We start from the raw sequence: 21,350 nt of genomic DNA on the forward strand, positions 1-21,350 counted from the left end.
TAAGTCCCCTGGGCCGGATGGGATTTGTCCTCCGAGCCTTTGGCATTGATCTTTAAATCGTCATTATCTACAGGAATAGTGCCAGAAGACTGGAGGATAGCAAATGTGGTTCCCCTGTTCAAGAAGGGGAGTAGAGACAACCCAGGTAATTATAGACCAGTGAGCCTTACTTCAGTTGTTGGTAAAGTGTTGGAAAAGGTTATAAGAGATAGGATTTATAATCATCTGGAAAATAATAATTTGATTAGGGATAGTCAGCCCGGTTTTGTGAAGGGTAGATCGTACCTCACAAACCTTATTGAGTTCTTTGAGAAGGTGACCAAACAGGTAGATGAGAGTGAACCGGTTGATGTGATGTATGTGGATTTCATCAAGGTGTTCGATAAGGTTCCCCACTTTAGGCTATTGTACAAAATGTGGAAGAATGGGATTGTTGGAGATATAGCAGTTTGGATCAGTAATTGGCTTGCTGAAAGAAGACAAAGGGTGGTGGTTGATGGGAAATGTTCATCCTGGAGTCCAGTTACCAGTGGTGCACCGCAAGGGTCGGTGTTGGGTCCACTGCTGTTAGTCATTTTTATAAATGACCTGGATGAGGGCGTATAAGGGGGGTTAGTAAATTTGCAGACGACACTAAGCTCGGTGGAGTTGTGGATAGTGACGAAGGATGTTGTAGGTTACAGAGAGACATAGATAAGCTGCAGAGCTGGGCTGAGAGGTGGCAAATGGAGTTTAATGCGGACAAGTGTGAGGTGATTCACTTTGGAAGGAGTAAAAGGAATGCAAAGTACTGGGCTAATGGTAAGATTCTTGATAGTGTAGATGAGCAGAGAGATCTCGGTGTCCAGGTACACAGATCCTTGAAAGTTGCCACCCAGGTTGACAGGGTTGTTAAGGCGGCATAGTGTTTTAGCTTTCATTAATAGAGGGATCGAGTTCTGGAACCATGAGGTTGTGCTACAGCTGTACAAAGTGAGTATTGTGTACAGTTCTAGGTCACCGCATTATAAAGAGGATGTGGAAGCTTTGGAAAGGGTGCAGAGCAGATTAACTAGGATGTTGCCTGATATGGAGGGAAGGTCTTATGAGGAAAGGCTGAGGGACTTGAGGCTGTTTTCGTTAGAGAAGAAGGTTGAGAGGTGACTTAATAGAGATATATAAGATAATCAGAGGGTTAGATAGGGTGGACAGGGAGAGCCTTTTTCCAAGTATGGTGACAGCGAGCACGAGGGGGCATAGCTTTAAATTGAGGGGCGATAGATTATAGGACAGATGTCAGAGGTAGTTTCTTTACTCAGAGTAGTAAGAGTAGGGAATGCTTTGCCTGCAACGATAGTAGATTCGCCAACTTTAAGTCGTCATTGGACAAGCATATGGACATACATGGAATAGTATGGGTTAGATGGGCTTCAGATTGGTATGACAGGTCGGCGCAACATCGAGGGCCGAAGGGCCTGTACTGCGCTGTAATGTTATATGTAATTGCAGTAATGTGAAGTGCATGGAATGAAGAGGGTAAGGGATGGCTGCATGCTGCTGCAACAGGGGAAATTCAGTATAGTAGGAGCAGTCCAAATGGGGAATTTGGTCACCTTAGGTTTGTTGGGAAAACAAAATAGCTGACAGTGAGAATGAGAAATGCAACCAACTGCTCTGTAAGATTTGGATAGCAGGATGAGGTCCAGTAGAGATGGGTATATAATTTTCCTTAATTTTTGGAATTCAGTCTGAGAAACACAGCTGAATGATGAATATTCTCATCAGTTGTGGTGGGGGAGGCAAAAGGAGAGACAAAGGGAAAAAGCTGGGATTGGAGGACTAAGGGAAATACAGCACACTTAGAAAGAGGGAGATGGAGAGAGCACCACATTGCTTTGGGGTCGACAAATAGCTTGGGAAAGGGAGATGGGTGTAATCACTTCTCCCCAGTTGAGAAAAGGTGCAATGAGCAAAAAAACCTATGATGTGGCATGGATGAGTTGAGAGTGGACCAGCTGCTCCATTGTCAGAAGTCTCTGTTCTCTCTCAGACCTCCACCACTTGTAACTCTGTAAGCCACATACTTTCTATAAATGCCAAACATAATTCCTGCTGTATCACTTTCTAAAGCTCATTTGGATAATGTACATCTATGAAACATATTTCCTCTTGCATTGATGCAAGCTTGAATCAAATCTTAGCACCAACATTTCCTTGAGATGAGTAAAATTCAAATAATTTTCTTTTCAAAACAAAGGGCCCAAGAGTGCTACTTTTATGTCAAATTCTGCAATTAGCTACAGCTCCCAGCAATAGAGATTGTGAAGTAGGTCGAAAATGTAAAAGAGCTGAAGATGGAGACAAATTACTTGCACACTGCAGGGACTTGTGAATAAAATACAGAAATTCTGCAATGTAATTGTTTTTATGAAAGTTAAATCTTTTCTGAGAGTATATGTCACTGCAATTACGTTTTGCTTTCAAATGATCCAATTAAAGGAATTACATTACACAAAATGACACAGTGGGATTTGAGCTTGCAATATTAGCCTAGTACCATAGACGTGTACAGGAACTCAATGAGCTGGTTGATATTGAGCAGTAGAAAACAGGAACATGAAGAAGAAATTTCACTGTTGACTTGTCTATAGTCCAGCTGTAAACGTATTCAGCATACTTACAATCAAAATTCTGCTTTGAAAATCACAGCTACAGTGCCCAAATGTCCACTGTGAATATTCGCATAGAGATAAAAACCTGTGGAACATTTTAGAGACCCTTTTGCCAGTCAGAACTAACTTACTCCACAATCTATTAGGTTTTGCCTGGCATTTTAGCTAGCATATTGCTTACAAGAAAATTTAACTTACGGTGGGGTTCTACCAGAAGCATAGCCTCCTTCTCAGACATCACAAGTTGACAAAACTGGTCACCAACATTTGCCAAAATGTACTTGGATGTTTCCAAATCCAGGCCTTCTGCAGGTATACGCGATGGGATCCAAAGACTCAGGGCTTCAGCATCACACTGTCTGGGATTTAGAAAACCCCCAACACGTAGGACACCAGTCCTAGTAAAAGCTAGTCTGGAAAAAGATTACAACATGATGCATTACATTGCCAACATCTCATTTGAACATGTGCACGAAAGATTAATTCGAAGAATAACATTTATAAAAATATGGACCATCAAAATATAAACTCTCAATTTATGAACCAGCATCAACTTTGGCCATTGCTGATGTGCTGAAAATACAAGAGTTCCCTCATTGGTCAAGGTCCAAACAAGCTGATTATGCACACTGTTGTGCACTGGATGGAAAACAACCAAGTTCCTTTGCATTTTTAATGTCAAAGAAAACAGAAATTTAAACCAATCCAGACAGCTACACAGATATCACAAACGCATGATCAGATCAAGGCCATAATTAGAAAGTGATTTGCGCATTCACTACTTGAAGTTGGTGAATTTCTTTTATTAATTTATTCTAAAAAAATTAAAATGGAGAAGGAAAAGCCACATTGTTATTGTTTCACATCCTCTGGAAGTTCAAACACTTTATGACCAATGAATTATTTCTCAACTGCAATCACTCATAGGAAAGTGAAACTTTATATATGAAGCTCCAGAAATATCAACAAGTTTAACTATTTTCTTGATACTGACTGAACAATCTATGGTGGTGGTCAGGATACCAGAAGAACCCTTTTCAAATAGCACCCAAATCCTTTATAACCACTTGTAAACGTAGACAGGATTTGACTCAACTTTAAATCTACAAGTCAGCAACGTCACAACTCATTACGACAGTGCACTGGAAAGCAAGCCCTGTTATTGTCACAGTCATAGACCCCGGTTTACTTGATTGACAAGCAGGTTAAAAGAAAACACTCACCAGGTTTCAGTTCTTTGCAAGAAAAAAAATTACAAATAAACTGTCTAACCAACGGCCAAAAGGACATGACAAATTGCTATTACAAATCTGTAACTTAAAACACTACCCCTTCTTAAATTTTCACTTTAAACATACAGACACACACACAGGCAGAGAAGACAATTAGGGTGGAAAATGGGAAAAAAGCATTTGGACAAATACATGGATAGGAAAGGTTTAGAAGGATATGGGCCAAGTGCAGGAAAATGGGGTTAGCGTGGATGGACATTTTGGTCAGCATGGACCAGTTTTGGCCAAGGGCCTGTCTCTGTGCTGCAGGACTCAATGACTATAGTTTGATAGCACCAATCATTCCCAGAGTTCCCTTAAACTGTTCATGCTGCTACACAGACCTCCAAGCTCCACGCAGAACAGTAATGCCCACAACCAGAAGTCAATGGATCAACACACTGACTTACACGTATGGACCTTCTGAGCAATTGCACAGCTACACAGCCTATGAGGAAACATTGTCTGGACCACAGTATTCGATGAGTTCTTTTATATCTTTCCCTTTCAATTCTTTTTTAGTTTTTTGCTATTGATACGACTGTTTTTACACTGATGCTCTTTATTCAGTGGTTGAGATTTCATCCTTTCACTGTCCGTGAAGGAGTTTTATTTCTCCTTCAACAGGGAAATTGCAGAAAAAGGCAAGTGTAAGACAGCTAGCTTTACTGGAGACTTTCTGGTATCTCTACATAAGACATGAGAAATATTAAGATGCTAGCTGTTTGCAGGCTGATGCTTTACTGCTGTACTCATCCTACACAAGCCATGGTGATCTGGTCAGAAGCCAAAACGTCAAGCCATTTTTCTTTAGTTAAGAAACAAATGGCTCTGTGGCCTTTGCTTTTACTGTCATTATTTAACACAGCATTAAGTGTTGTCATGAATGTTCTCCACAAAAAAATGATTTTAAAACTAGACATCTCTTTGCACAGTCTCATTAATTTAATTTTCTTAAAATGTGGACTTTACATGCATACACCCTTATGAATGATGAAGTGCCATTTCAAACATGTCTCATCAAAAGATATGTGACACACAAACAAAATTCAAGAACTTCACTCCCCCCTCCGCACCCTGGTTTATTTAAGTCATATGGAATCTTTTGCCATTATTTAAATCCTTAAATTAGTTCAGCATTTTGCATTCATGACAAGCCATCTGTAATCTCATTATCTTTACCAGCAAATGTGAACATTTTATACCGTACAGTTGAATCAACAGACTCCACCTAAACAGTCGTACATTTGGAGTTTAAACTTTTAAATGAGATCTATTTTCTCTTTCCACTTCCAATTCTAAATTTGGTCTTATTTGGATTTTCATCTCAAGCATGAATGGTTCAGATATACGATTGCAAACAATTTTTTTTCTCAAAATAACACACTTTTGCACATAACAAACTTTTTTCACTTTCATTTTCCTCAGAATAGTGAGGTCTTAGCTCACATTATTTCACTGCTGGGTAATTTTAACGCAAAAGTTAGTACCCTTTTTATTGCATCTCAGATCCCAATCTCCAATTTAGATTTAGTGCTTAATATAGCCTCCACTGCATTAAGCAGCTCCAGACAGTCTGCAGCCTTAAGCTAGAGATTCCACATTCATTAGTGAGGAATTCTTTCCCTCAATGAATTCAAGTTTTCTTGGCTTAGAGTATTCCTGTATGACATGGTTAATTAAAAGTGCATTCTTTCCTTTACAGCTCCTTTTACTCTTTCACCCCCAATTTACTTTGGAGCCTCCTTCTTTCCCTCTTTCCCTCTGCACCTTTTGTGTAGCCAACTTCTTGCCCCCACCCCTTCTGCCCCATTCATCCTCTCCACCCTTCTTCCTGGTCCCTTCACCTGAGGGCTACCAGGTGCATTTTGACATCTTCTATCCGATAGATCTGTTTACTTACTTTCTGAAGTGGAAGAAACGACAGGAAACCGTCGATTCATCATGATCTTTAAACTTTCGGTAACGCACTAAACGACATTCTCTGCACTTGTGTAGGTGCGGTGCGACATTGATACATGAGCCATCTTGCAAGAAGGATTCTCCAGACTGCTTCAGCTTTCTCACCTTGCACATATCCTTCAAAACCGACTGATCAACAGAAACTGATGGACAGAAAAAAACTAAATAAAGAACTCATTAATTATACATAAGGAAAAGCAGCGTTCATCAATAAGCATACCAAACAAGTTTGTACTTTTAGCCAGCTTCTTATACTGGCTAGCTTGTTAAAAAAAATCATGGGTTATGGGCCATTAATTATAGAGAAACCTCCATTATCCAGCATTCAATTATCTGAATATCAGGTTATCCGGCAAGATCACAAGGTCCCAATGCTTGGCTAAACTATATTATCCAGCATTTGATTATCTGGAACTCAATGAACTGAATGAAATACTCCCCACCCGCATACTTCGGAGAATTGAGATTCCTCTGTACTTGCTTCATTTAACGACCTAGAGATGGCAGTAGTGAGTCACTTTCTAAAACCTATGTAGTTCATTAATATAAGTACAGCCACAATCTTCTCAGGAGGGGGTGGGGTTAAGATTTTGATTGGGCTTGTGTGTTGTTGGAGCTGCACTCATCCAGACAGATGAGAGTATTCCTTCACACTTCTGACTTGTGCCTTGTAGACTGTGGACAGACTTTGCAGGGTTAGTTGGTGAATCATTTACCACAGAATTCACAGCTGCTGATCTGCTCTTGTAACCACAATATTTATGGACTAGATCCAGTTAAACTAAATAAAAACAAAATACTGAATCCTAGAGATCTGAAATAAAAACAGAGTGCAGTAGAAACTCAACACATCCAGCAGCATCTGCATGTGTGTGTGTGTATGTATTGGGGGGTGGGGGAGAGAGAGAGAGAGAGAGAGAGAGAGAGAGGGAGAGAGAATGTTAACACTTCAAATTCAATGACTTTGTCTGAAGATTTGAAGGCTCAAACATTAACTCCATTTCCCTCTATACAGAAGCTGCTAGTCTTGCCAAGTTTCTCCAGTGCTCCCTCTTTTCAGTTCAATTAAAGCTGGTCAGTGATGAGCCTCAAAGTTGACTCTCACCATAGCCCTTCTGTCAGCAAAGAATGCCATCAGCATATTCCTCTGCCCCTTTAAATTTCCAATTGGTCAGCTCTCATGCTGGGTTCTGCAAAGTGATGAAAAGGTGCATTAATGGGAATCAAAGTATTGCAAGACTAAGAAGTGAACTAGGTAGACTTTAATTTGTTTTATTCCATGTCCCACAAGTGACTAAAAAAATGACTAAAGTCTACTTAATTAAATTTCTATCTTCCTTGTGTGAATCACATTATATAATAGCGTTGATGTTGAGAAATTCGAGCAACCATCCCTACCAGTTAGTCCACACGTCCAGATGCAGGTTGAGGAAAACCATCAGTGGTGAAAAGCTTTGAAAATTAATTCAAAGTCATGAAATATTATCTGTGTGCAACTCGAGGCCTGGTAAATGTAGCATGCTCAGGAGAAACAGGTGATTTTAGACCATAAGTCACCTGTCCCTCCACGGGATAGTACTTACCAAGTCTCAAATTACATATCAACGGTATTTCGAGACATCGACTTCACCATGTTTACTCTCATCTAAAAATGGCAGTCAGCTCCAGTTGTGTGTGGACTTCTTTAAGCCAAAAGTGGTTTACTGTGGATAAGGATACTCACCTTTCTGATCTAACTGGATGAGATGTTGTGTAAACAACATGAAGTTTATTACATTTTAACTGGAATTATTTACAGATTACATAAATTAAAACAGACAGTTAGGAGTGCCCTAGTCCCAGGTCTGTCTCCTGTATGTTATTTTCTTATTCCCTTCAAGCCCCTATAATATCAATTTATGATGTTTACGTCACTCAATCAAGTATTAACTCTCTCAGACCCATACAGAACAGTGTCCATGCCAGTGATTCAGGAGTGTTATTTAATATGGACTGTAGTTGACCATGGAAATCATTCATACTGTTTCTCCACTTGTCTGTACAGCAAAATGGCTTTTGCCAAGTACAGTTAGAAGCTGCTTGAACTAAAATGTCTTTCTCATTTGTTGCTTGCAGTCACAATTTTCAAGGAAACACTGTTTGAAAACTCACCTTTCAAATTTATCCTAACTTCTTTATATCTCCATAATACCATAAGATGTCAGCCACTTGTCCCATCAAGTCTGCGCCATTATTCAATGAGATTATTGCTCATCTGATAATTCTCAAGTCCACTTTCCTGCCTTTTTCCAATAACCAGTGATTCCTTTACTGATTAAAATTCTGTCTCCAGTGATGAAGAAACTTATTGACCCTGCCTTGACAGCCCTCTGCGGTAAGATTCCAGATTCACTATCATCGGAGAGGAAAAAAACCTCATCTGTCTTAAATGGGAGACTTCTTACTCTGAGACTCTATGCTCTTACCATACACTTTTCTAGATAGATACACAAAGGTTGTTACCCTATCTGGTCAATCCCCATGTAATCATGCATGCTTCAATAAGGTCTCATCTCATTCTCCTAAACTCAAGTACCAGCATACCTACTCAACCTTTTCACCTAAGAAAATCTCTCCATATTTAGAATCAATTCAGAATAAAGGTCACTGGACGCAAAACATTAACTCTTTTTTTCCCTCCAGATGCTGGGCAGACCCGATTTTCTCTAGCAATTTGTTTTTGTTTGAACCGAGTGAACCTTTTCTAGACTGCCTCCATGGTCAGTATACACTAAAGAAATCAAAACTTATGACAGTATTGCAGGTATGCCTTGGATAGTTTTAGTAAGAATTGTCTATTTTTATATTCCAAATAAAGGCCAGAAGTCCACTTGCCTTTCCTATTACCCAATAAAGTTCCGGCTAGCCTTTTGTGACTCTGCAGGAGGACACCAAATCCCTCACCGTTGCAATTTTATGTAGTCTTTCTTCTTTTATATAATGCTCAGCTCCTCTATTCTTCCTACCAAAGCGCACAACATTACATCTTCCCACATTGTATTCCACTTGCCCAGGTTTTACACACACACTTATGCAGTCTATTTCCTTCGGTAGACTGATTGTGTCATCCAAATCTCAACCAAACTTCAGCTATGTTTCAAGCATTCTCCCATGGAAGCTGAAAATATCCTTCTTGTTAATTAGAAACAGATTTCAATAAGAGCTGTTGACAAGGTGATAGTGAATGGATCAGTTGGACAAAATAAAAGTAAAGGTAATTTCTAATTAGCATATACCTATCACTTTCAAAATGATGCAGTTAGAGTAGGATTCGATATACCTATTTTGCAGCATTTGCAACTGCCACCACACACCCAGTTTTAGAAAATGAAATAACTGCAATGTTTTAAGATAAGGTCCTCAACTCAAAAATAAAAAATTAAAGTCCTCGTTGTTGAGGAATCTGTACAAATACAGATTTGCAGTACAGCTCTCTCTGAAATAGAGCAGCTACAGTTCCAGCTAGGCATAAGCTATGTCATCAGTTCTTTGCCGGCTGGAACTGAAACTGCAGCTCTCCTCCTCAGAACAGGAGCAGCATTAATCTACTCCAAATTAGCATTTGAAACACGGTGTCACGAATAGCAGGCAGACCTGCTGCAGAATCTACATTGGCCTGCCTCAAAAATTGGCCTTGAACTGTCACAAAATTCTATAGTGCTGCACAGTCCTGAATAATATTTATAGTCAACATTCATGACCCAGAAACAAAGTCATGCCCAGAGGGAAAGAGATTAAATTTGAGATACAGAGCCTCCTTGTATGAAGTAGAAAGACTGATAAGAAGCTAGATGCAAATGATTAAGTCTGACCACCCAAGAATATTGAATTAACATAAATTGCTGAATGCAGATTTGTAACCATTTCCAAACATCTCACCATATTAAGCAACTCCGTTGCAATGATGCTCATGAACTCATTCCAGCCAGTATCCTCAATGAGACAGTTAGCACCTTTAGTGTTTAATAAAATCTCTGAAAACCAGGAAATCAAACATATCTTCATCCCTTGCCTCCAAGAAAGAACTCATCATGGCAATAACAGTGCTAGGATTCATCAACAGAAGCATCATCTATCTGTTATGGACAGCTTAGTGTAGATTTTCTGTTCTAAGAGCAGAAATCAGGGTAATGCACTTGACTATCAATTAATGGGTCTTTGTTCTGTTTAGGAGCTGTCAGTACCAGGCACACAGCACTGTTCAAGCAGTGCCTGAGTGGCAAAAGGCCTTTGGTCTTGAGTCCGTTCACAAGTTGATTTATACGCAAGTCGAAACACAATGAAGATTAATATCAAGCAGCCATTCCTAAGTACAGGAAATACTTATTTGTCAGATCATGAAAATAACACCAATGCACATGACTGCATTCCCAAATATGGGCGCTTGTACGTCAAAAGTTCACAAAGCAGGAATCCCTGTATAACATTATAAAGGTGGAGAATCCTGCAACTTCAATGCAATTGGATACTTGATTCTTCTGGAGTCACAGGAGTAACCAACCAGAGAAAACACAACCTTTTCTGATTTGGTTCTCTACTGAATTTGTACTTGTGCACAATGCTTCAATTGAAAATAGAGAATTTAGTGCAACAACACTCTGCTCTCCAGCTAATGTGGACAATATTTTGCAAACTAATGGTCAGTTTTAGATACCTTGTATACTCCAGCAATAAGTTTTTCAGAAAGATATTGATGGCAACATATTAGACATCCAAATAATAAGAAATGCGATAGCAAAATCTAAAATAAAAAGAAACCATCTTCCTAAAATGAACACTTTACCATTAAAATGGTGTTCTATGGTTCCAATAAACAAAAAACGCTGCTTTGTTCTTCAGTCTAACAGAGAACTGAATGATCATTTGCTATATGGGCAAGTAAACCAACATCCAACAGGGAATGTCAATTGCTGGTGCTAGAATGAGCTATGCAGTAGTCCACCATTTGGATAGGTACATTTCATTAAGCAATTACGTAGTAAAGATAATGGAAAACTAAGCCTGCCCTCTTCACCATAGTTATTGCAAATTCAGCCACCTTTATGTATAACACTGTGAACTCACTTTTTGGAGGTCTTCCTCGAGGCCGTCCTCTCCCACGCCCTCGCCCCTTTCCTATATGTTCCTTGTTCCCTTCACCATTCGGCTGCCTTGTTTCATGCAAGAAAGACAGATATCCTTTTAAACTAGTCTTCGATTGCAAACGCATATGCACCTCAGAATCACTCAGGTCTGATAAATCACTGTCGGTAGCTGAATCAGAATCCTGCTTCATCCCCAGGCTTCTTTCATCTAAAGCAAACCTTCTCTGATCAAACTGGGATTGCTGATTAGGAGAACCATCAAGGCCATTATCAGATAGACTGATGGCAAACAGAGGCTGCTGCTTGCCAGAATGGGGAGTGTCTGAGAAAGTTTGCAGATGTGGATTGTCTGGAATTACAGAACTAGAAATTGGGATTGTAAGATTTCCTGCATTATGATCCCCAGTTGGACTAGTGGATAAGGTTGGCATTTCAATATTGGTTGGAGCAAATGGAGTTTCAGGGGACTCTGGTCTGGTAGTACCTAAAATAGCTGTCTTTTGTAACGGAGAGGAAAATGGAGGTGAAAAGGTCTTTGGAAGCTCAGTTTTGTTGCCACCTGCATCTGATGTCATTTTCTCAGGCTTCTTCCAGTTGATCAACATCGGGGGTTTCACAATAACAGATGCAGGAGTAGAAGCTGCCGGCCGTATTAAATCACTCCTGAACAGGCTCGATTGTGATCTGCTTGTGGGTAAATTATCCATATTTCCCTTTAGATCTGTAAACCCAAGGAATGGATTGCCTCCTGGAACTGTAGGTGTTTCCTCCTTTAGAAGATCTGGTGGTTGAACAGACTGAAGAAACTGGAGACTGGAAGCACTCCTTGGAAAAGCCGGAGTTAGTGTGGGCATGACCTCAGGTGGGTTCTTTTTCTCAGTATCTTGACCATGTTTACTTCCTGCATGCAACCCAACAGAAATTCCAACTGCCTGCGTCATACCACTTTTCTGGCCTGTGGCACCAGAAGCCATTTTAAAAGGATTGAAGCTAAGAGGGTCATTGGATAAGCTTTCAGATATTTCAGTAAAGTAGTTGCTCTGAGGAACATTCTGAGGCATACACTGGAAAAACAAGTTAGTCGACAGGCTGCCCGAGTCCATGGAGATCTTGGTGCCAGCTTTATTCTCAGATTCATCAGTCACATTCCTATTAAACCCAAATCCGAAGGACTTGCTTTCTTGGTCAAATGATCCATTTGTTCCCTCATTACCATTCCTCTTTGGCTCTTCCAGAAGGGCTTGATTCTTAACTGATATTTGAAGTGCACTGTCTTCGGTTAAAGCTCCCTCGTTTAGTGTTTGGCAAGGATCTGCACACCACTTTTTTAGTGGTTCCCTAAAATTGCAACAAAATTACTCATTAATTTAGGAAGTGGAATTAGTAAACTATACATTTACCTCAACATTGTGACACAGCAGCATCGAAGAAAATGATGACAGTTAATCAAAAATGTTTCAATGTTTTAAAACTGCTAGTACACTAAAATTTACTCCTAAAAGGTATATGGAATTCAGACTCAAGCAAAATACTGAAGATGCTGGAAATTTAAAATAGAAGCAGAAAATGCTAGAATTACTCAATGGGTCAGGCAGTACTGAAAAGTCATCCTGACCTGAAACATGAACCACTGTTTCTCTCCATAGATGTTGCCTGATCTGCCAAACATCTCCAGCATTTTTTGTTTTTATATGTGATTTTTGAAACACTGAAGTACAAATCTAAAGCTGTGTCTTGCTTCTTTAGTATAGATTAAAAACTAGACTGTTTCCTTAAAGGGTCATTACATTCCACTCTTCAGACTGATGTTCATGTGCAGTTAGAGTAGTAGGCTTACTTTCAACCTGAAAACTACAAGCATCAGCACCTTAATACTTCTACACTTGACAAAAGTATAAAGCAAAAGCATATTTTGGCTCAGTCGTGATCAAAGTATGCTAAAGCACAAGTTCTTCCTTGAAAGCATAAGAAATTTTAACAACTGCGTGGCAATATGCCAGACTGGAACACCCGGGAAACTTTCCAGTTTGTCTACAAGCTGTAATTTTTGATTTGCATCACTGGTGGTAGTTCATAAAGAACTGTTACTTGTCAATTTAAATGGCAAGCTAAGAACGATTGAAACATTGTTAGAAAACATTTGAGTTTGTGGGTAAGGAGCAGGAAAGGGGCCTCCTAGAAACCATGGGTATAAGTTAGACTAACAGGGCTTGGTTTCACTGGAGCTGAGAAGAATGAAGGCTAAGTTAATTGAAGCGTATAAATCCTGATTAGGTTTGACAAGGTGGATGCTTTTCTTCTTATTGATCAGTCAAAAACTAAGGGAGTATTGCTATACAATTAGGGAATCCTCTTTTACGACAGAAAGGAAGAGAATGTTTCTTCTCTGATGATTGAGACACTTTGGAACTCTATCTCAGACATCTGTGGAGGGATAATTTAATATGTTTAAGATGGAGGCAGGTTAATTTCCTACCAAAAATCTACAGCTATCAAAGATAAATAGAAATGTTCAAGTTGAAACGAAAAGGTCAGCTATGGTCTTGTTGAGTAGTGGAGCAGGTTTATGGGCTATTCTGCTCCTAACTCATATGTTTGTATAATTTTTAAATCGCAAAGGTGCACTGAAGAACTGACAGTATCACTGTATCAGCTTATTGATCGCATATCTACTTTTAACCTTCTTGATCTAAGTTTTGCTAGACATATATAGGACACAAATACTTTGGCTCTGACTACTAAGAGCATAAAAATAGGTCGTCACCAGCAGATTGTGATCGATAAGGTTCGGGTTAGATCAATTTGTTTTAAAACATTTTGAGATTCTTGCTCAGCCAACAGTAAATATCACACCCCAGAAAGGTTAATTAAAAAGGCTCTAAAATGTTTGTCACTATGACCAAGATTTCTTGGTATTAATTCCTTTAAGCAAGTAAAAGCTGATTCTATGACAGAATACCAAGTTCCCCTTACCCTTTCGCAGAACCACATATCTGCTGTACTGATGCTAAGGACAAGTCCTTTGAGGGATCCAATGGAAAAGAATTTCCCAAAGCCTTTTCTGATCCAGGAGCAGATGAGCCGGATGTCTGCAGATTTTTACTTCCCTGAAATAGAGGAAATAATACTTTGGAAAATAAAGTGAGTAAAAGACTTTTTAAGAAAGAAATGTGAATAACTTCCAATCTCACCAACACTTTGAATGAAATTCAAGAACATTTTCAAAATTTTTTTTAAGACATATGAGGACTTACCAAACTAAAGAAAAAAATTTTCATAAGCTTTAAGGTGTAGGTGATCATTTTCCCCTGGTGGAACAAAGGGCACCCACGAGGTCCCTTTCCTCAATAATGCAGTTGAAAAGTTTGAAAATGGATTCTTAAGCACAATCTACCAAAGACCCACATTCACCAGTCAATACACATTGTGGGATTCGTACAGTCCCATGTGCTACAAGTTCAATCTATTGGCAACCTTGTGAAAAGCACAATGCTGAAATAAGGCATATCAACATTAGCTGGTGTGATTACAAATGCCATGATTGTTGTACATCGCAAATACTCATGAAAAGGCATAAGGTCACTACCCTTGGCCCTAAGTGGGATCCAGTCTACTTCAGATTACGCTGAAAAGAGGTGTGACAAAATTTCAAACAGGTGAAGCCACCTGCCTTACCCTGCTACCACACACTAAATTCACAAATGGTTTTCTGTACTAACAGGCTGCTGTCGGTCATCTAACCAAAAAGACATTTTTCTTATCACACAAATGAGTAATATGATGTATGATTGTTAGTGCTGTTGTGATGAGATGTGTGAACGTCTACATTTCATGAGGGGTGGACTGTACACAACACCAAAACCTGTTGTTTGGACAAAGCACAATGGGCCTGCTGTACACTAGAACACTTCTGTGATGCTATTGACCATTCACAACCGGCAGCATGCCATTTATGCTCAATTCACCTGCCCTTCCAATTCTCAGAAAAATATATCTACCATTAAGATGTGGCTCTGGTATTGTAAATCATGCATTAAGAGTTATACTGGAAACAAATTCAAAATCATTGGCCAAGTTTACAGTGCAATGCATTTGCACATGACAGAAGTTACATATATGAATACTGTAAAAATGTCTTTTTATTTTTCTGTAGTTTTAATAATGGAATGAAATGGGAATAGCTTTAGAAACCAATGATTGCCACAGGTTTACACACACTCTAAGCACCATTTACACAGCTGCTTTTTCAACTATTAGTTGAAGTGCAGTTTGCAGATGAACTGCAGCCAATGGGTGGATATTACTGAAGATTCAGATGGCAAAATATAGCTGATTGGTCTGTAAATCAGTGAGGAGAAAGTGAGGACTGCAGATGCTCGAGATCAGAGCTGAAAATGTGTTGCTGGAAAAGCGCATTCCTGAAGAAGGGCTTATGCCCGAAACGTCGATTCTCCTGTTCCTTGGATGCTGCCTGACCTGCTGCGCTTTTCCAGCAACACATTTTCAGCTGTAAATCAGTGAGCAGTTATAGATGACCAAGGTCCTCTGCCTGCCAATAGCGAGGTGACTGGTGCTCAGGTAGCTTTGGGCCATTTACAAGATAGTGAAAAGATACCAGACTTGCACCTGCTCAGGAGCTCTGTCTGTTTTCTGCAGTAAAGCCACATAAAGCCTGAAGAAAACCAATTTATCTTTCCTTCAGCATTTGCTATAAGCTGTGACTTGTAATGTTTAAGTCAGGGACCTTTTATAACTGTGATCCAGCCACCTTGGCCTCCTGCAAATCAGTGAAAACATCAAGAAAAGCAGCAGCATTCTGATCAGCTTAAGAACCATCTCAGCAGCTTCTGTAAATGGAGGGGCAACATGGTGACTCAGTGGTTAGCATTGCTGCCTCAGCACCAGGGACCCAGGTTCAAATCCAGCCTCGGGCGACTGTCTGAGTAGAGCTTGCACATTCTCCCTGTGGCTGCGTGGGTTTCCTCCGGTGTGCTCCGGTTTCCTCCAACAGTCCAAAGATGGGCAGGTTAGGTGAACTGGCCATCGCCCATAACGTTCAGGGATGAGTAGGCTAGGTGCATTTGTCAGGGTAAAAAATATAGAGTAATAGGGAAGGGGAGTAGGTCTGAGTGGGTTACTCTTCAGACAGTTGGTGTGGACTTGTTGGGCCGACGGACCTGTTTCCACACTGTAGGGATTCCCAGTTTCCCCCCCATCCTTAACCACATTTTCTTTCCCATGCATGTGTGTGTGTTCTCAATTGGATTAAGAGCTTTAAATCATAGAATAATATATTGCCAATTCATATTTGTTTACTTGCAGCTGGAGTCAATTTACTTGTAATAAATAATAATTCCTGCTAAGTACAGAAATCTGATCTCAGCTGTCTATTAACCTGGTTCTGAATTCAGGTAAACTGGGGAATTTGATGGATTTTTAAAATATCTTTAACTTTTGTGACAATTCTAGGAATAGTAGGGCTTGATATCCAGCAAGCTGCCCCTGTGAAGCATAACAATACACAAGACCTTGTCACACTTAGCCTGAAGGAATATACTGCATCTTCAAAAAAAGGGGTGATGGAGGCAGCCAAATTCTTGCTATACCTCCATGACACAGCTCTGACAGACCAGGAGTTACCTGTCTGGTCTGAGAACTAAGATTGATGGTTAACTGTTCTTGTTGCATTTCCATGCCAATGATGGCCCAATCAATCAATCAATACTCTTTCTCCTGCTGTATAAAATGCATAAATGGACAAAAGGCTTCATTCAACTTCTACTTCTAGTCTCCTTTTAGAGATGTTTAAATGTGACTTTTACAACAAAAATAGAAGAATTGGTTCACCATCTCTGACACATCCTCATTCCACATGCTAATCTCTGATCTGTGTCTCCAAGGGACAAACATCTACTTTAATTTCATTTCTTTGTACATAGGTGCAAAAGCTTTTATGATCTGTTTTATATTCCTAGTAGTTTAATCCTGTTTCATTATCCATTTCTAACAAGGTTTGACCAACCTTTGCAAGTTTCTAAAACTTTCACAATCCAAATGAGAACGGTTCCAGGGATTTGGGACTTCAGTTATAGGCACAGATTGGAGGAGCTGGTGTTGTGTGTTCTTTAGAGAAAGGTGAAAAGAAACTAGAGATTGGATAGTGAAGTGTTCAAAATCATGAGTAGTCCAGATGGAGTAGATTAGTGAGAAAGTTCTTCCTTTGACAATAGGCCAAGAACCAGTTGAATAGCAAAAAAGTCAAAGGCGATTTTTGGATCAGATATTGGCTAGCTAAAAAAGGACAGAGGGTGGTGGTTGATGGGAAATGTTCATCCTGGAGTTCAGTTACGAATGGTGTACTGCAAGAATCTGTTTTGGAGCCACTGCTGTTTGTCATTCTTATAAATGACCTGGATGAGGGCAAAGAAGAATGGGTTAGTAAATTTGCAGATGACACGAAGGTCAGTGGAGTTGTGGACAGTGCGGAAGCATGTTGCAGGTTACAGAGGGACATAGATAAGCTGAAGAGCTGGGCTCAGAAGTGGCAAACGGAGTTTAATGCAGAAAAACGTGAGCGATTCAATCTGGAAGGAGCAACATGAATACAGAGTACTGGGCTTAATGGTAAGATTCTTGGTAGTATGGATGGGCAGAAAGATCTCGGTGTCCATGTGCATAAATCCCTGAAAGTTGCCACCCAAGTTGTCCAGAAATGGACAAAAGGCTTCAACTTCTACTTCTCGTCTCCTTTTAGAGATGTTTAAACGTGACTTTTACAATAAAAATAGAAAGATTAGAAAGGGTGCAGAGGAGATTTACCAGGATGTTACCTGGTATGGAAGGAAGGTCTTATGAGGAAAGGCTGAGGGACTAGGCTGTTTTCATTAGAGAGGAGAATGTTGAGAGGTGACTTAATAGAGACATACAAGATGATCAGAGAGAATTAGATAGGATGGATGGTGAGAGCCTTTTTCCTTGGATGGTGAGGCTAGCAAGAGGGGACATAGCTTTAAATTGATGAGTAATATATATAGGACAGATGTCAGAGGTAAGTTCTTTACTCAGAGAGCAGTACGGGCATGGAACACCCTACCTGCAACAGTAGTAGACTCGCCAACTTTAAGGGCATTTAAATGGTCATTGGATAAACATATGGATGAAACTGGAATAGTGTAGGTTAGACAGACTTCAGATTGTTGCACCAACCTGTGAAACCATCGAGGGTGAAGGGCCCAGAAGACCATTTTTTTGAGCTGAAATTAGGGGGTTGACTTATACACGAGGTATTGTTTGAGGGAATGAAATTCATGCTTGGCATAAGTCACAAAAATGGACAAACAAGAGTCAGATTTCTAGACAAAACAATAAACAGCAATAAATTGAATATTAGCAAAGTTAAACACAAAGAAAAATGGACCCAGCTTCTACAAAGTGCTAATACTTTCATATTATATTGGTCATATCTACTGTGGTCGAGTAGAGGACACATGGCAAAGAAAAAAGTTTGTACTCAAGTCTTGATTGTCATTTGCATTTCATCTTGGAGTAGTAATATGCTTTTAAGTACTAGCGAGAGAAAGACAATCACAACCAACTCAATATCCATATGGTAACTTAAAACGGGAAGCTTACCTTCCAGGTAGCCCCCGGTCCCTGAACATTCCCCGTATTATGTTCGCACTGGTAAACCGCGGGTAACTGAAACCACAGAAACTGACTCCATGGATTACAGTAGTTCTAAAAACCTGAGTGGATTGTGAAAGCTGGCGGACTGGAAGACCCAGAACAGAGTACGGCCAGCTAACTGTAAAGCTGGAGTGGAGCGCAATGGGCAGGCACACTGACTCATAAATGTTGATCCGTAACTATGAAAAACTAGGGTCAACTTATACATGAGGTATATGCAAAACAAGACTTTTTGACAAAATAAGGGGTCAACTTATACATGGGGTCAGCCTTTCCATGAGCATATACGGTAACATACTTTTTTGTATGCATTGAGTGGCTGAATCTTGAACACATTGCCTGGGAGTGTTGCTGAGTCAGATTAAATTGCAGCTTTCAAACGTGAATGAATAAAATACTTCAAGGTTTTTCAAAAATTCAGGGCTTCAGAGAAATAAAGGTATTGTGGGACAAGCTGAAATACTCTGAGACAACAACAATTTAAAGGGCTGAATGGCCTTTTCTTCTGCTGTAAAAATTCTCTAAAAACTAAAACTGTGACGGACTGTCTGGTCTATTCCAGTTGCTATTTTGACATTCTGTAACTGATATGGACAAAACAAAGGAACTTGTCTTCAAGAATATATGTAAGTAACCCAGAGTTTCATTCAAAAGTTGAAAAAAGAATGCTCTTCATCTGTTAATTTTGTTAAAAAAATCAATGAACTAGTGCTAAAAATAAGAGAATAAAATTAATACTTACATCAAAGATGTGTGCCTCACTGCAGTTTGGGAAAGACTGATGAGAATCGAAAACTCGCAAAGTGGCATGCTTGTGATCCTGTGGGGCTTGAAAGGCATTTGGAATCGCCAAAGCAGATTGTATACTTTCAACTTGGGACTCACATGATGTACTCTGTATCTTCTGGTTCGTTCCTGAATTAACTGCAATGTTTTCTTTTATCCCCTGATCTGGCAATGCAGTTTCTAAGTAAGCTTGAACGTTTAGACTTCCAGAATCTTGGACAAGATTTGAAGGCTCCAAGACAGGTATTTCAGAGGTTCTGCTTGAATCAGAAGTTGGTAAACTCTTCTTGCTCTGAGAATTCAGCGATTCCGTACTGGAAAACGACAATCCACTTGGGCGGGGAGTAGCAGCACCAATTGGCACAAAAGGCTTCCCATGTATTGGTTCATCCTGGACAACTAAGGTCCTACCATTCTCTTTGGTATAGGTGGCATAGCGTAAGCCTGCTTGGGGTTGAGGTACAAAGCGGGATCGATCTGAAGCGCTGTCAGCACTCCCCCAGGCTAAATCTGCAATTCTCTTGGAATCGTAGCTTCCTTGCTCCAACTCAAGATTCTCACTCTTTGGCAGACTGTGAGCGTTGCCTCCAGCAGCCAGCAAGCATGCATTGCTGCTGTCCGGATCCATTTCCTCTACCTCCTTCACTTTTTTTTGAACAGGTTCATTGTCTCCATCAGAGGTGTTTTTTCTTCTACGGCTATCCTTACTTTTTTCTACAAAGAACAAATAAATTTAGTCCATATGTGCATACAATCAAATAATGTATCAACTTCAATCAACTCACAAATGCATACATTCCTAATATGTTCATTACAAACCAAATTTAATCATCATTTGCAATCTCTCGCTAATGAGTATGATTTAATAGTTACTTAAAAGATTGAATAGTTAATATAAAAGTGTTTCCTAAATATGCAGCGTATTTAATCTACAATTAAAATGTGATATCGGATTTAAATTTCTACAACATATTGCAAATTTCTCAAAGTGCACAAAAAGGAAATTTGCAAACACACAAAACTGGAGCAGATGTGGAACAATCAGCTCATCACTACTTCGTCTTTCAGTAATATCACAGCTGATCAGTTTGCGTTTCGAATCCCTGATTCCCAGCTGGTTCCAATAACCCTCGACTTCCCCTCCCCAATAAGAACCTATTCATCTCTGATCTAAAAACATTCAGTGACTCTATGTGCAATGCATTCTGATGCAGAGAGCTTCAAAAACCATAACCCTCAGAGAAAGAGATTCCCATTTCTGACCAGAAAAAGTAATTTTCAAACAATGCCTCCCTCCAGGACTTAGCCACAAGAGAAAACATCCTTTCCACTTCAACCGTATCAGGAACATTCAGGATCTTATATACTTCAATCAAGTCACCCCTTGCTCTTCTAAGTCTCAATGCAAACAAGCCCATCCTGCCCAACCTATCCTCATAACACTTCGTAGGATATGTGGAACAATCCATCTTCCGCAACTACACTGGCCCCACCCCTCACCTTTTCCTCCGCTACATCGATGACTGTATCGGCGCCGCCTCGTGCTCCCACGAGGAGATTGAACAGTTCAGCCACTTCACCAACACCTTCCACCCCGACCTCAAATTCACCTGGACAGTCTCAGATTCCTCCCTCCCCTTCCTCGACCTTTCTATTTCTATCTCAGGCGACCGAATCAACACGGACATCTACTACAAACCAACCGACTCCCACAGCTAGGTAAAAACAATGACTGCAGATGCTGCCCCCTGTAAAAACGCCATCCCATTCTCCCAATTCCTTCGACTCCGCCGCATCTGCTCCCAGGAGGACCAGTCCCAAAAACGCACAACCCAGATGGCCTCCTTCTTCAAAGACCGCAATTTCCCCCC

General features: G+C 40.0%; 1 protein-coding gene across 2 annotated transcripts in view; it reads right to left on the bottom strand.

Moving 5' to 3' along the window:
• The window catches only part of LOC122556831 (lysine-specific demethylase 3B-like), a 146,907-nt gene that overhangs the window by 52,278 nt on the left and 73,279 nt on the right, over nt 1–21,350 (bottom strand). For both annotated transcript variants that reach the window (XM_043704060.1, XM_043704058.1), the window contains exons 8-12: nt 19,436–20,193; nt 13,981–14,114; nt 10,988–12,345; nt 5,826–6,027; nt 2,850–3,064 (exon numbers count right to left, since the gene is read on the bottom strand). In XM_043704060.1, coding sequence (XP_043559995.1) covers nt 2,850–3,064; nt 5,826–6,027; nt 10,988–12,345; nt 13,981–14,114; nt 19,436–20,193 — 2,667 coding nt within the window. The remainder of the gene's footprint in view (nt 1–2,849; nt 3,065–5,825; nt 6,028–10,987; nt 12,346–13,980; nt 14,115–19,435; nt 20,194–21,350) is intronic.

The sequence above is a fragment of the Chiloscyllium plagiosum genome, chromosome 14 (genome assembly GCF_004010195.1).
Source record: "Chiloscyllium plagiosum isolate BGI_BamShark_2017 chromosome 14, ASM401019v2, whole genome shotgun sequence".
Classification (NCBI taxonomy): domain Eukaryota; kingdom Metazoa; phylum Chordata; class Chondrichthyes; order Orectolobiformes; family Hemiscylliidae; genus Chiloscyllium; species Chiloscyllium plagiosum.